General features: G+C 45.6%; 1 protein-coding gene across 2 annotated transcripts; it reads right to left on the bottom strand.

Moving 5' to 3' along the window:
• Nucleotides 1-1,356: 1,356 nt before the first annotated feature.
• bmal2 (basic helix-loop-helix ARNT like 2) lies at nt 1,357-16,254 on the bottom strand. 2 transcript variants are annotated; one of them, XM_067233937.1, is made up of 19 exons: nt 16,086-16,254; nt 12,597-12,726; nt 12,347-12,400; nt 12,217-12,258; nt 11,923-12,089; nt 11,599-11,678; nt 11,130-11,222; nt 10,825-10,942; nt 10,529-10,678; nt 10,034-10,280; nt 9,691-9,797; nt 9,086-9,236; nt 8,851-8,921; nt 8,576-8,690; nt 8,327-8,417; nt 7,392-7,488; nt 3,389-6,778; nt 1,720-3,352; nt 1,357-1,373 (listed from the first exon to the last, which is right to left on the bottom strand). In XM_067233937.1, exons 1-17 carry the CDS (start codon nt 16,141-16,143, stop codon nt 6,621-6,623), a joined length of 1,929 nt encoding a protein of 642 aa, XP_067090038.1. In that variant the 5' UTR covers nt 16,144-16,254; the 3' UTR covers nt 1,357-1,373; nt 1,720-3,352; nt 3,389-6,620. The 2 variants fall into 2 exon arrangements, with proteins under 2 accessions (XP_067090038.1, XP_067090039.1); XM_067233938.1 differs by having other exon boundaries at nt 11,932-12,089; nt 16,086-16,253.
• Between the last annotated feature and the right edge of the window lie 94 nt (nt 16,255-16,348).

Below are 16,348 nucleotides of genomic sequence, written 5' to 3'. Positions count from 1 at the left end.
TTTTAATAATACATCTACAGTGATCAGTAAAGTTATTCACACAGTAGGCACATCGAATGATCGAAGTAAATATATCACGGTGAATGTAGTAAGATGTAGGCCTAAATCTGATCAATATTATCTCAACTTCAGATATGAAAAAGAATCAGTCTCATTCCAGCAGTCATCGTTTCTTCTTCCCCCCCTCTGAGGGCGTAGTACTCCAAGGGCAGGGTCCACACCATCTGTCACAGGGCTAGGGTCCAGGTGGGACCTTCAGGGCTCGCTCCACCTTGACGGTGTGGAGGTCACACTCCAGCATCTCCCTGATCCACTCGTCCTCCAGAGCCCCCTCGATGAACTCCTCCTGGCTGATGATGGCTGGGCAGGAGACAGAGGGAGAGCAGTATGACCGATAGAGACATTGCAGGGTGTCACTGGGTTTTTTTTGTTGCAAGAAGTTGCAAAATATCTGCACGTGCGAAGATGCAGCCATCTTTGTGTAGGCATGAGTGTGTCTAACCATTTCTGTCTTTGTCCAGTCTGATGAACATCCTGTTGGTACACTCCTCAGCAGTGAGAGGGTTAGGTTTGGTAATAGCTGCCGCCAAGCTCATCTTGTACACTGCCTTTAAACAGGGAACAGCCCCGTTTTAAAACAACCCTCAGGCTCCAGCTAGTGCATTACAACAACAACCATAACAGGGTGCAATAGCTGCTAGCTAGGTCAACTGATTGACTGAATTGTCCTTTTGAGCGATCTGAAATGAATGTTACTTAACCCTTGTGTTATCTTCGGGTCATTCTGACCCATCAGTCATTGTGACCCACCGTCGTATTGCGACAAATTTACCTCATACAAAAACAAAGTGAAGCATTTTCTTTTAACTGTTGGGCTGTCTCAGACCCCCCACATTGGAATGGTTAAAAGAAAATTATTTTTATTTGTTTTTGTATTGGGTAAAATTGGGTAAACACAACGATGGTTCGTTATGAACCTTTGGGTCATGTGACCCGAAGGCAGCACGAGGGTTAAGTTATCCCCACACAGCACATCTCAGGCAGAACACTGCACCAGTCAGACTACACTCCTGGGTCACTTACATTGATCAATTCCTCAAAAGCCTTGGAAAGTATCTGAGGGGATCTCAATTTGACCGAAATGTTTTGTCCATGGGACGGCTCTTTGTCATTTTGTGTCGCTGATATAAATCAGCTACCCCCAATAAATAGCTGGACCCCACCTGCATGATCTCCAGCATCTCCCCCCGGTCGATGGCCCCATCCTTGTCCTTGTCATACAGCTTAAAGGACCAGCGCAGCTTCTCCACCGCAGAGCCCTGGGTCAACATGCTGATGGCCGTCACATACTCCTTGAAGTCCACCACTCCGTCCTGCAAGGGAACCAGCCTCCTTAGTCGACCTGGCAGTCCCACCAGACAGAATGTGTGACTGGAACTAGATCGTAATAATGTAGGTGTGTAAACTGTCCTTGTGGCATGTAAAATATGCAAATATACGCCTCTTCTCACTTAAATCCCCCTCTTATTTTACCTACCTTCAACAGCAAGTGCCTAACACTCAAAGTCGTTTCATTCACCATTTTTGCCTAAATAATTAATGGTTAAATGACTCGATTTCCTTGTGTTGCAGTGTTTCCGTGGTCACAGTGTTTCTGTGGTCAAAATGTTTCCGTGGTCACAGTGTTTTCGTGGTCACAATGTAATGTCTGCAGCCTACCCCGTTGTTGTCCAAGGTGCGGAAGATCTGCTCTGCATACTCAGCCGACTCGTGGCCCACTGTCCCTTTGCAGAAGTGATGTCTGAACTCGTGCAGGGTGATGAGTCCACTGGGACACTCGCTCATGAACTTTCTACCACCGGAGAGGACCAAACACACACACAGAAACAAACATTCACACTGATGACCAAACAAAATCATTAACAAACAGATCCCAGTATAGCAACACCATGTGTGCATTAGGTTATTGATGTGAGGATCCACTAGGTTACTGAGCGCAAGACTGAGGAGGATCCACTAGGTTACTGAGCGTAAGACTGAGGAGGATCCACTAGGTTACTGAGCACAAGACTGAGGAGGATCCACTAGGTTACTGAGCACAAGACTGAGGAGGATCCACTAGGTTACTGAGCGCAAGACTGAGGAGGATCCACTAAGTTACTGAGCGCAAGACTGAGGAGGATCCACTAGGTTACTGAGCACAAGACTGAGGAGGATCCACTAGGTTACTGAGCACAAGACTGAGGAGGATCCACTAGGTTACTGAGCGCAAGACTGAGGATGATCCACTAGGTTACTGAGCGCAAGACTGAGGAGGATCCACTAGGTTACTGAGCGCAAGACTGAGGAGGATCCACTAGGTTACTGAGCGCAAGACTGAGGAGGATCCACGACTGCTTCAACGACACATCTCTTCTTGAAACAAGCAGTTACTCTCATCTTGTTTACATGGTGAGAATTGGGGTATCCCAGACTAACTGTACCCTGTCACTCTTCTTTCACATTACCTATCCTGCTTGACCACACATTACAATGTAGGGGTTAGAGGATCTTGTTTACAGTTCATCCAGGAATTACTATTAAGAATGACTGACTGACTATACAGATTTGAGCACATGTAAATTAGCTAATGGCCAGACAATTCCAGTATGTTGTATGACAAGTTTCTTTCTGTCAATCTTCCTGACAATCTTTTGTTGGGCTTCACAAAAAAAAACACCCAAATCTTCAGGTGAATTTAAATTGATTTGAATAAATACAGAAACCCAGAGCACATTTGTAATCTCACACAAATGTATAAGCTTAGAATTGCATGCCTCCATGTTGAATATCATAGTTACCTTCTTGATCAATCACTCTCAAATTAAAATAGGTTTATAAAATTACGATTGAATAAGGAAAAACTGCTGGCTTACCTACTGTGTTTTTGCTTAACCTTCCTTACAGTAGAAATTAATAATGTGTACAGGTCCCAAACAGCAGCCACTGAAGGAAAGCCCCATCATATCTCACCTGAACCACCCGTAAAGCCCCATCATATCTCACCTGAACCACCCGTAAAGCCCCATCATATCTCACCTGAACCACTCATGAAGCCCCATAATACCTCACCTGAACCACTCGTAAAGCCCCATCATATCTCACCTGAACCACTCATGAAGTTCCATCACATAGGTCCCCCCTTGCCTTCCTTGCAGAGTGGCAGCCTGTCCCATCCTCAAGCCAGTACACCTCACCCTCCACTCTGCCGATGACTTTATAATCATCCCTAAATATCCTACCTTACCCTGCTCGTTTTAATCACACTTACAATTGACTTGCAGTCCAGCCAATGCATAATCTCCAGGCCCACCTGCCACAGGACTTGCAGCAGGTGGGCCTGACTGACGTAAATGTAATCACCCAGAAAGCATTGACGGTTATCCTTGGCCTTCTCATCAAGGTCTTGGAGAGTGTCATCGACTGCAAAGCTTTGTATGGAAAAATACCTCAACTGCCCAGATAGGAAAGACAATAAAATGATTGCATATACAGTTGAAGACATACACTGGTGGTATGTATGTATATTGGCATATTTAAAGTGTATGTATGTTCCCATGCAGTATGTAGTTCAGGAATCTAATGTTTATTAAGAACCTTTTGTTACAAGACAGGCCGGAGAGATGCACCTATCCTGTTGTGCCACAAACCGGCCCAGTTGACAGTAGCAGCAATTACACCATACACAAACAACTTCATCATGATCCCCCAAACAATGACAAAATCTCAAATGAAAGAAAAAAAAAAAACCAACAGCGATGTCAAAGGATATGATGGAGGCTTCGACTATGAGAGCCTCTGACAGGCTTGTGTTCCATGTAGGAGTACACAGGCCCTACGGTAGGATAGGCTCTACTTGTGTGCATGTAGGCTGTGGTCTAGAGAGGCTGGTGATGAAATCCTGGTCTTTCAGACCCTCCCTCCCCCTCTTATAAGGCAAAAACCTTTAATCCAAAGAACCAAAATAACAAACAAACTAAAAACTTCTATATAAATTGCATGCAGTTTGTTAGCAGGGATTGACAATAAAAGGAACACAAAATAGGTAACAAATAGTTAGCTAGGTTAGAAAAACCTACCCTGTCAAAACTGTTTGCCGTTACAAACTGGGAGAGAAGTGCGTAGTTGAGTCTTACCACCGATCAGTCATTACACTCAGTCTCCACTAGATGGCTCCCCTAACAAGTGGAACTGTTGTACAAGCTCACTGACAGTTTCATAATTTCCACAAATACAGTACAGTGATTTTAGGGGTAAGAAAGAGAATAACCTTGTAGCTAAAACACATATGGTATGACATTTTGCCTGTCATAGGACCAGCCTTATCTATGGCACCGGCCTTCACAGCTCACTGGTGTAGCTAGAATGAGCGTTGACGCCTCAGCCCAAGGCTCATCCATCCAGCCATCCCTAATCAGGCATTAGATGGCTGGACTTGTGTGCGGTAAGCAAAAAGGTAAACGAATCACCCCGGATTCACCCAACGTTGCATCCATACAGGATGAATGGTCCTGAAAACTCCTCTGAAAGTGTGGAGACAAGGCCAAACACAGGCAGCTGGTCCATGCAGGCACGGCCCTGAGGGTTTCAAGCATAAGTCAGAGACCGAGGTCTTCTTCTCCACAGTCCACACTGGCACAGAGCATGATAAAGAGACCATAATAGGTGGCCGTGTCCTAGAACAGCAATAGAACTTGCGGAGGTGTTTGAGTGGTTCGGGACTATAATCAAAACATGGCGTTGCTGCTTCCGTCCATAACCACTGACCTTCCACTGTGGACCGTCACACTGTCCTCTGGCCCCGGAATGAGGCCCCACTCTGCCTGCTGACAGACTAGAAGACTTCTGAAAAACCTGCTGATCTCAGCAAGTTGATCTGAATCTAGACTGGCTTAAAACATTTTAAAACCGTTTTTTGTCTGGCTGTGTACAGACCATCACTCTGGTCAAAAGGTCCATTCACCTCATTAAAATGCAATAGTGTATAGTCGTGACAGTGATCACATGATGTAAATAGCAGTGTCTGGTGTTCTGGAACGTTAAACCATTACGTCTGGCACTGCCCCAGGAGACCGCAAATCAACAGCCAGCATGTTGCACTGATACAGTTATCCTGGCAAGCCTTCTGCAGGCCCCACCCACCCTTATGGCCATGATTTTATGCAAAGAAATTAAAAAACAACTAGATGTTCAAAAAACTGCATCTTGTCTGTGGTGTCTGAACACTGTCTATAATCACCTGTCACCAGCATGGGAATTCACAGAGGGCAAAAAACAACAACAGGAAAATACAGATGAATCACAGTCAAAAAATACATTTTCATTCAATAAAAATTTAAATGGTGGAAATATTGTGAGTGAACAGTATGGGTTGGTTCTGGGTGGAGGCTTCCTGAGGTACTGCCTCACCTGCCCTCACTCTGACAGGGATCCTATAGAAAACCAACACATCACTGCTGAGGTACTGCCTCACCTGCCCTCACTCTGACAGGGATCCTATAGAAAACCAACACATCACTGCTGAGGTACTGCCTCACCTGCCCTCACTCTGACAGGGATCCTATAGAAAACCAACACATCACTGCTGAGGTACTGCCTCACCTGCCCTCACTCTGACAGGGATCCTATAGAAAACCAACACATCACTGCTGAGGTACTGCCTCACCTGCCCTCACTCTGACAGGGATCCTATAGAAAACCAACACATCACTGACTTGAAAGACTGAATGTCCTCCTCCAGCACATGTCCTTATGACTTATACTCATGGAACACCTTGTTCCCTCAGCATGACTGTCCAGGACCTACACACATCATTGTCGTGTGCTTGTCTGAGGTTTTGGGCTTTTCTATTGGACAGACACACAAGCATAAACTGACTGGTTGGCCAATGATCTGAGCACAGATGACTCCATCTCTCCATCAGATGTGAAGAAACCCAGATGATTGAGATATACCCTGGGAGATAACACAATCCCCTCTATCGAGGTCAAAACATATACATATATTTATCCAATTGCTATTATTCAGAAAATACATTGGTTTGCAAAAACATGTCATCACTTTCAGTGCGCCTGTTTAGCTTCATCTTCACTCCTGTCCTTTGTTCAAGTGTAGCTAGATAGATCAGGGAAACAGACACAGGAACCTCCATCCGGGGAGGCCTACGTTCCTGGGTCCTAGTGTCCTAGAGTTTGGCTGGGTTAGTCCACATTGCTCCCGCAGCTCTTTCACAGTCAAGTCCCCTTATGAGGGACAGAACGCTTGTGGAGAGCAATGATGGACAGAACTACCCATAACTGTCTGGTGGTTCTGAAGGCTTTACAGGCAGAGCCTTTGAAGACGCTCCCCTCAGCTCAACGTCCTCCTACTGGTATGGAGATGGGGATGTTTGGAGTAGGAGGGGGGCTGGGGGTCCCTTATTATTAATAATCCAAATATATTTTATAGTTTTAGAGCAGCCGCCTGAAGATTCCACAGCTTGGTGGAAAAATTGGTAATAAATACATTTTGAAAAAGAAGAGAAAGAATGTGAAGGTCTGATGGATGAAGGACAAGATTAGACAGGGGCCACTGGGATGTTTTAGAGTGACCAGTGCATCTCGTCGAAGTCCACGGCCTCGCCCAGGTTGGCGTCCGTCTCCAGCAGGCTCATGATGACCGCCATGGCTGCCTCGTCGTTGCTAAGGCCACCGAGGCCGGGACCCACAACACTGTCCAGGTCCAGCTGAGCGTGGTCCCCTAGAGAGGATGGGGGTACGGTAGGGAGTGAACCAGACAGCTGTTTTAGCTACAGTACTAACATTTATATTACATTTAGTCATTTAGCAGACGCTCTTATCCAGAGCGACTTACAGTAAGTACAGGGACATTCCCCCGAGGCAAGTAGGGTGAAGTGCCTTGCCCAAGGACACAACGTCAGTTGGCATGACCGGGAATCGAACTGGCAACCTTCGGATTACTAGCCCGATTCCCTCACCGCTCAGCCACCTGACTACCTAACTAACACTAACACTAACACTACTAACCCTAACCCTAGGTCTTTTCGCTACAGTAGTTAAATAGGAAGCTTAGTTTCAGATGTTTGGTAGGTAGCTATGTTCTTTTTGTACAACATTAGGTAGCTACTTGCAAGACTGGTGAGGTAGTTAGTACTTAAATAGGTAGGAGACAGTAGTGGCATAGTTAGCTAGGAATAGTATATTTTAGGGATAATAATGATCTAGGTGCTTTAGTAACACTAGTTCCTACTTAGCTAAGTATTTAGGCACAGTCGTGAGGTAGCTAGCAAGGTATGTGATTAGCTAGCTAGGTAATTCAGGTACAGTAATTCCATAGCTTGGCACGTAAATACCCAGTGGTTCTCCAGCAGAGGCAGGACCTCCTTGCAGTTCGTCCTCGGTGTTGGACTTTCCTGGTATCTCACTGTCCATCGCCTCTCCGTTTGGCACCTTGATGGGCATCACACATGTAAGTGCATGCATGCACACGCACGCACTCATTCCTGAGCATATATAGTCACACTAACGCATGCACAGACAGCACCAGTTAAAAGTTCGGACACACCTACTCATTCTAGTAGTTATTTCTAACTATTTTTTCCATTGTAGATTAACAGTGAAGGCAATGCATCAAAACCATGAAATGACACATATGGAATCATATAGTACCCCCCCCAAAAAAGTGTCAAACTAATCAAAATTGATTTTGTATTTGAGATTCTTCCAAGTAGCCACCCTTTGTCTTGATGACAGCTTTGCACACTTTGCATTCTCTCATCAATCATCTTCGAAGTGATACGTGAACATGGACGATCATTATCAAAAGCTACTATTTTGAGCCAAAGTTCGAGAACAGAAAACTATTTATTAGGGAAGACAGTTCGGAATCCATTAGGTCCTGCCTGCAGCTGAGGAGCGAGGGGTGGGGGCCTGGTTGGACCACGCGAGGGGGGCCGAGGGGTGGGGGCCTGGTTGGACCACAGAGTAATGAAAAGCAGCCAACAAGTGCTCAGCACGCGTGGGAACTCTTTTGGAAACCACTCCAGGTGACCATCTCAAAAGGTGACTGAGAGAATGCCAAGAGTGCGCAACCTGTGGCTACTTTGAAGAATCAAACATATTTAGATTTGTTTGACACTTTTTGGTGGGGACTATATGATAGTTTTGAAATAGTCACTATTATTATACGATGTAGAAACTAGCAATACCCCAAACGTTTGACTGGTGTTGTACCAGCTCTCACTCAGCATGAACACACACACACACATATTAAATGTTGAAGACTCACGTTGCTGCTGGTCTGGGGATGAGTCATTGGCGACCTATCCTGCTGCATGTTGAAGGGACTGACGTTACCACTGGATGGGGATGAGTTCATCCTGAAAGCGGGGCAAACACACAGACTTTCAGGACTGATTTTTCCCACATCAGTCAATAATCCTGTACCTCTATGGCTATAAGAGATCTGACAAATATTCACTGAACATGACGTTGCCATGGGTCTCCAGCCCAGACCCCACCAAGCACACAGACCCACCTGTTATAGTCTAGCAGCTCGTTAGCAATGTGCGTGCCGATGCTGCCAGCGTAGATCATGGTGCCAGGGGTGCTGGGGATTCCAGGGATGATGGGAAGAGACTTCTTGCAGTCATCTACAAGTGACCAAAAAAAAAACATCGGACCACATGAGGTGACATGCAGAGGTGTAACTGACATGTCAATCTGCAGTGGTAGACATTTAGTCATTTAGCAGCAGACGCTCTTATCCAGAGCGACAGTGTTCAAGATGGCTTCCTTCTCATTTCAACTAACCTTCAGAGGTCTTGGGAAGGCCCGTCTGTTGAGGGTTCACTTCTGCTCTAGCTGGGCTACTCTGGTCGCTTCTTTAGTGATGGAGGGATGGAGTTAGAGAGACAGCACACACTTACAATACTGCACACGCAAACTCGCTCACAACACTAACAGCGTGCACACTCAGTTCAGACAATTCAAGACAGTGATGTCATGCTAGAAGCTTCCGTAGTAGGTGGTTAAGGTTTGTACTCACGATATGACGGTATTAGTTGACACTATGTATTCTACTTCTTTGGTCCAAGGATTTACAAAACTAAACCACTGACTTCGTAGAGTGACAAAAGAGCCATATTTTGTTTTGAATTTATAGCAATTTGTGTCAATTCTCTCTTTACACCGCAGCACTGTGAAAGAAAGGGGATAGTTTAAGTTAGAGAAATGACATTTCGACACACAGATGCCATCTGCGACAATGGTAAATTCAGATATGCCGTGTATGGGTAGATGTTGCGTAACAGTTCAGTGAAAATATACTGTTTATCCTTTTCCTATTGTAAATTGATCAATGTGGGAAAGAATCCTTCATATTAATTTGACAGTTATGCTAGCACTATGACGAAACAGCGGATGTGACCGCTGGAGTGGAGTCAGGGCCAAATATTCATGGCATGTCCAAAATGGATAACAGGGGGCCCACTGATGGGAACTTCCTCCTGGGTAAGGTGCACACTGGCTACATGTTCTTGTTATCAGGCAGGTTAGGAGAAAATGCTTGGTTGCTCACAAAAAGGTAAAATGAGGATTAGAGGGAATAACTAATATTAAAAACGGTTTTAAGACGAGATTAACAGAATGTACCTTTACGATGGCGGTCCGCTAGATGTGGTAGGTCATCCTGATGGAAGTACTCATAGCAGGAGGTACCGAGCAGCTCCTGGGGGAGATAGCCCAGAATGGTGGTGGCACTGGGGAGCACAGGACAGGGGATGGAGGTCACAATACAGCCTGGATAACTAGCGCGTCCAATCAAATGTCTGTGTGGATGTTTTGTTCATCACCTGTCCAATTAGATCTCTGTGTGGATGTTTTAATAATGACCATGTCCAATCACATCTCTGATAGTAGGAGAGACAGGAAGGACAGACCTACACGTTGGCACAAACACAAGCTACACAACAGCTAACAGACATGACATGGTTACCGTTGGTCGACGAAGGTGAACCTGCCGTCCATGGCGTAGCGTGTGATAAACTCAGTGGGTGTGACGCGGACCTCCCCATTGGCCTGGGGGTAGAGCCGGGGGTGGACCCGGCCGACGGCCACCAGGCAGCTGAAGTGGGAGCTGTCCTTGTCGGCCTCGGTCTCTGCCTCCCCCTCCATCCCCAGCTGGCTGGTGGGCCAGCTCCGCATGTATCCTGTGCAATGGACCGTGCAGTACCGCTGAGACTCTGCAGGGGTCAGAGCAGCGGAACTCCGTTTACAAGAATTCAATCCAAATAACACATCGGCGATCTGTTACTTACCAGTAGCTTTTTATGATAACTACCGTTTAGATTCACCATGTGCCATTTCTGTTTTTGTTGCTTAAGCTAGCCACAAAAATGAATAAAAACGAAAATGATTTTTTAGTTAAGTTAAACAAATCAAACAAGCGAGGCTCAACTGTTTTACCGTCTTCTGAGTACACATCACACACCTTTCTTTTTGGAGCTGCTGGGCTGGAACTCCTTCTTCTCGATCTTGACGGAGACCTTGTTGTACTTCATGTGGCAGAAGAATGAGCGGCGGGCTCCCGAGCCCAGGCGGGCTGCGCCCAGCGGGAGGTCAGCCTGCACCTCCAGGCCCGCTGGCCAGAGGAACGGAGGGGTTGAGGCAGGAATATATATATAGTTTTTTTTTACATATATTTTTTTGTATGCAGCCGGGCCCCCTTTTCTCACACACACACACACACACACACACACACACACACACACACACAATGAAACGTACTCTTGGCATCGATGAGTCTCTCACGGGGATAGAGCTCCGAAGCAGACAGCTGCTCCTTCACCTTGCTGATGTCTTTAGGGTGGACATAGTCAAACAGACTCTGACCAATCAGCTCCGTCTGGGGATCACAATCACCCACCTTTAAACCGACCAATCAGCTCCACTGAACTGTAACTAAACCTCAATTCTGCCCCTGTAACTGCTGGCAAAGCGTAAGGGAGGCCTTATGACAAGGACCCTAGCAAGCTGGTTCTAATCTGGTTCTAGTACTGGGGTTCCAAACACGGCTGAAGAATAATACTCACCCGACAGTAGTTGAGTATCTTGCTGACGGACTCTGAGACAAAGACTATTTTACCTCGATCACAGCCCACCACAAACAAAAACCCATCTGCAGCCTGGACAGGAGAGAGCGAGGAGAACAGAAGGACTCGTCTAAATCTAAATGTTAAACTGAAATGTAATGTAGTAACAACAATGACCTGACAAGAGAACACATACAGTGTTCTCTTGAACCCTCCTTGAGGGTTTAGGTTGGTTGAGGGGCAGTTCTATGGGCGTATGTGAAGCCCTCTGTGACATGCTTGCGTGTAAAAAGGGCTATACAAATACATTTTGATTTGATAGTGTGTTCTGTACTGAAACCATGTCTGGAGCAGTCATTGACGGAGCCCGTCACCCCCACCTCCATCCCGTCCCCCATGTCTGTGCTATGCCGGGGGGGCCCAGTCTCTGACAGAGATGCTGTTCCACTGGAGCAGCTGTGATGCTCACCTTGAGGACCAAGTGCTTGAGCTCCTCATCAGGGAGGAAAGATGGCTTGTAGTTGGCTTCTGTAAAGGAACTGGTGGAACCTGGCGGGAATGAGAGTAGGGACAGGAGGAAGAGTGAGAGAACAGAGAGGGAGGGAGAGAAGGAGTGATGGGTCGAGTCAGAAAGAGGAAATGCTACAACTGGAGGGGGGGCGGTGGAGACTACAGAAAGGTACGTAGCTCTCCAGAAACAGGTTTTAAAAGCCCTGCATTACAACAACCAACACTTCCAGGACAAAGCCTTCTAACCCAGTCTGACATAGTTCCTGCTCTTGGGCGCACTCACTGGCGGTACCTTTGAGAGACTTGAGGTGCTGCACGGCCATTCGCAACACCGTCAGCTTGTCCAGCTTGCGGGACATGGGGTTGCAGGTGGGGATCATGGCAGACAGCTCATCGATAAGGTTGTTCATCTTGTCTCGCCGCCGCTTCTCAATCTGACTGTGGGGCTCCCTGAGAACAACCCCAGCCATAAGACCAGCAGACGCTAAAGCTGAGCTAAGCTACTTCTTACAAATCTGTACCATTGTATACAAAACCCTATTACTCTTGCTGAAGTTACAACAAATAGCCGAAATACCTGAAGCACTTAATCTTCACATGTTGATCCTCTCCTTCAGACCTACAGAAATCGGAGGAGACGGAACATGTCATTTCATGGTCAGATGATGCGAACGCAGACAGCTGGAGTGGAGTCCATGAACACGTACCCGTCCGGCTCCTCATCCATCTCCACATCCAGGAAAGAGGACGATTTTGTTTCTCTGGGAACACAAAGCGTTGTAAAAGAAAATGGGATGATTGTGTTTTTTTTGTCCAATAGCACCTTTCCTTTCCTGGCCAAACATCTATATATGAATACTGTAAGCCAGTGTAACTAATACCATAAACCAATATAACCGTTCAAGAGGCACTGTTACCTATTCTCTACAACACACACACACACACACACACACTTACTGGGTGTCCATGCTGCCCTTGCGCTTGCGAGGCAGCTCAGTGCCCGAGGACAAGGCAGCAGCTGAGGAGGCAGGCATCAAGCTGGGCACCGACAGAGATAGGCTTTGGTTTTGCTCCACCAGCACATCCCCTGGAACACATGCACTCACAAGGTTCAAGGAACAGGGAAAGCAGAGGGCATTCGACATCATCTTACCAAGCAAAGACAACAACAAACATCATTAAAAAGGGGAGTCGCGTTACAGCTAGAGCAACCGCAACCTGCACACTGCTGGTGGTTCACATACTCCCGTCTTTAACTCGGTGCTCTACAGACCCAGTAACCTAAATAGCCATTACCAGATCAACAGAGGCTGATGTTCTAATCCTGCTCCCTCCAGTGAAGGAACACGCTGGGGAGCATCGCGCATGGCCCGGCCACGAACACTTCCCCTACCTGATCCCCTTCCCACCACCTCTCACTCCTCTGACCTCCTGCCTGGCGTGTGTGCGACCTCACCAGATCAACAGCTTTGACGTCACACAGGAACATGGCCCTTCAAGTAACTCATACATAATCACCACCAATACTTTTTTTTTTTACTACGTTATTCACTTGTCTTGAGACCAAAAGAAAATTGCCACATCACATAACCGGAGATAGAGGGTTTTCTGATACTTTACACACCACTGTAAGGATGCCAGTTGTATAAGCATCAACAACAAAACTAGGCTGTCTGAACCAGGGAGGCAAGGGCAGGCTGAGCGGCCTGAAAATAAGTGCCGTCACCAGCGATGGGGCCAGGAAACAGAAGAAGCTAAAAGGTCACGCAGACATATTGATGGTATGCTGCAGGTCATGTCACCACAACAAAGGAAGGGGCCACAGCTAGCAAGGACAGGGTCTCTTCTGATTGGATGAGTTCTAGATCAATTGAGATGTCTGGAGGAGGAAGTCAGGCACGTGGCCTGAAGATAGCAGTGTATTCTTCCCAAACAAGGTTAGACCGTACACACACACACACACACACACACACACACACACACACACACACACACACACACACACACACACACACACACACACACACACACACACACACACACACACACACACACACACACACACACACACACACACACACACACACACACACACACACACACACACACACACACACACACACACACACACACACACACACACACACACACACACACACACACACACACACAAATAATTATGGGTGTTTATTGTGAACAACTGAAGAATTTGTGTGTTCGTCAAGTCACACTCTGAAATGTAACCACTGAAGAGAAAAATAAGAGTTGTATTGATATTGATGGAGGGAAACAGAACGCAAGTGATCTAGGACAGAATGTGGAGTACAATAGGAGCTTGACAACACAACTCTTCTACCTCGGCCTGACCCCACGATAACTTCATAGTTCAGGCCCATGATCTACTCTACAATATCATCACAGCTTGGCCAGTGGACGAGAGCAGTTCACTTTGACCATCAGTCTGACAGGGAAAAGTTGTATGTTGCTCAGAGTGCTTTGGGGTTCGCGATGATTATCCAGCTTGCCCTTAACACTGCATAACAGACATTTGCCATTGAACAGCATCACAATGGTTCGGATGCAGGCATTTTCCACATAACCTGGTGATCTTGACCTAGAAATCACTGCGTTTTCACACGGGTGCACGACCCCATCAACACACTGCACCACCACACACAGCTTTCAATGTGACTAACTGACAGCCTCCATTTGTGAGACCAGGAGCAGTACAGTTATTCAGAAGGAGAATCATACAGACATACTATCGGTGGTATAGTCTCGAAAATGTATGTCCTACCTTCTACCCTAGAAACACAGGGCTTGTGTACCAAAGAACATGTCCTTTAAACAAATTAGCATTAATTTGACATTTTTTCCTGATGATGTCAGCATCAGAGGTCCGAGTCACTTCCTGGCTACTTAGATGGGCTTGGGGGGAGGGTTGACTCCTACTGAGTGTGTCAATGTTACAGAGATAGCTTAACAAAAAACATACAAGGTGTGTGTACAGGCAGAGGCATATCACAGTTAACACATAATGATTATACTTATGTTATTTAATTATACTTATGTTATTTAAAAGGTAAACTATGTAAACAACTGCCATTAATACCAAGTATTAAACTGACACTCCATGGCCACAGTTGTGATGATGTACATATCAATATCAACACATCTTAAACACTGCCTAATCCTCCTTCACAAACAAAGAAAACTGATCATTTTGAGATCCTATTTACAATCAGCATGGGGCAAATAGATTGAGACATGTTAGTGCACTTTGGAGTGTTCTCCAATATTTTATAGAAGTATCACACTTCAGAAATAACATAAGTTTCAGTATCCACATTTAAGCATGTTTCAGCTAAAGCAGATAAACGTGATAGTATAACAAACCCAAGAGGATCCCAAAGGAATAAGCGGTCACGGTGGCCCATAACAAGAGCTGCTAGTTTGACCTACATATTATATAACCGTCACACAACTGCACGTACACGTGTAGGCTGCATAACAATACGACAATGTATTTATTTTGTATTGAAATAAAAAATAAACTTAATGCTACTCACCACAGAATTTGCAGTAAATACACAATTGGATTTAGCAGTCGCTCAATATAGGCTACAACAGACAGATTTATGAATTATTCTAAATAACAAACAATCGGCTATTGACAATACGGTGAAGACAATAAGATTTATATTATTGAAATGCTTTTTAAATGAACACATTGCTCTCAAAACAGGCTAAATGTGTAAGCTCACAATGGCGCTAATTGGACGAGGACAGACACTGTAACCTACAAGTAGCCTGTATATTTTTTTCAATAATAGGCCTACGCTATTGCGAAAAGGAAGAACATAAAAAGTAACCTAACCACATCGAGAAATCCTCCTTTGTCACATAAACATCAAATAGTATCAGTTTCACATGCTAAACTTTCAACATACCGACAAACAATTCCAAATTGCGCAACTGTTCTTTTAAATGTAGCCGACCAATACAATAACCTTTAATGTTTATTATTTTTCATAGACATGGATGTTTATCGTGGGCCATGTTAGGATCCTATAGAATAATAGCTTAGGCTATAGGAGTATCTGTTTGCAACTATGCTAAGCTATGAGCGCAAACCCTTACACTCAAGCGTGTGATCGTGCAATAGTCTTCAGTTACCGTTATAAACATCAACAGTGTTATATGTTAACAACCTAAATGTTCATTTTTGCTAAATTTTTCAAAGAAGTGCCTTAGCAGCCAGTTTGCTCTACTGATCTACTGACCTAGTTTCGGCACACAGCGAATGGCTTATGGCCACAACCATTGATAAATTCACGAACCGTTTCCTGGTAGCCCTCCAGACACTGCTTTGGCGAAAAGCTATCAAAAAAATGATTAAAAAAATTGAAATTGATATAATTTGAAAACTGACAGTGTCGGGTTTACCTGTCTGTTCCCCTATCGCTCTGTCACCGCCACCAGCCGCTGCATTCCTCGCCGACATGGCTGGAGCCGGTGCACCGGGGCCCAGTACTCCACTGCATGTGGAAGAAGCAGTATATGTTGATAGGAGAGGTAGCTGGGAGGAGGGGGGAGAGTGAGTTGTATAATTGCCTTTTTTTTTTCTTCTTGAGGGCGGGGGGGAGTGAGAGAGAGGGGACACAGAAACGTGCGAGGAAAGTACACGGTGTAATCAGGACAGGAGCAGC

The sequence above is a fragment of the Osmerus mordax genome, chromosome 4 (genome assembly GCF_038355195.1).
Source record: "Osmerus mordax isolate fOsmMor3 chromosome 4, fOsmMor3.pri, whole genome shotgun sequence".
Taxonomy (NCBI): Eukaryota; Metazoa; Chordata; class Actinopteri; order Osmeriformes; family Osmeridae; genus Osmerus; species Osmerus mordax.
Note: the sequence above shows the minus strand (reverse complement) of the source record. Positions and strands in the feature narration are given on the sequence as shown.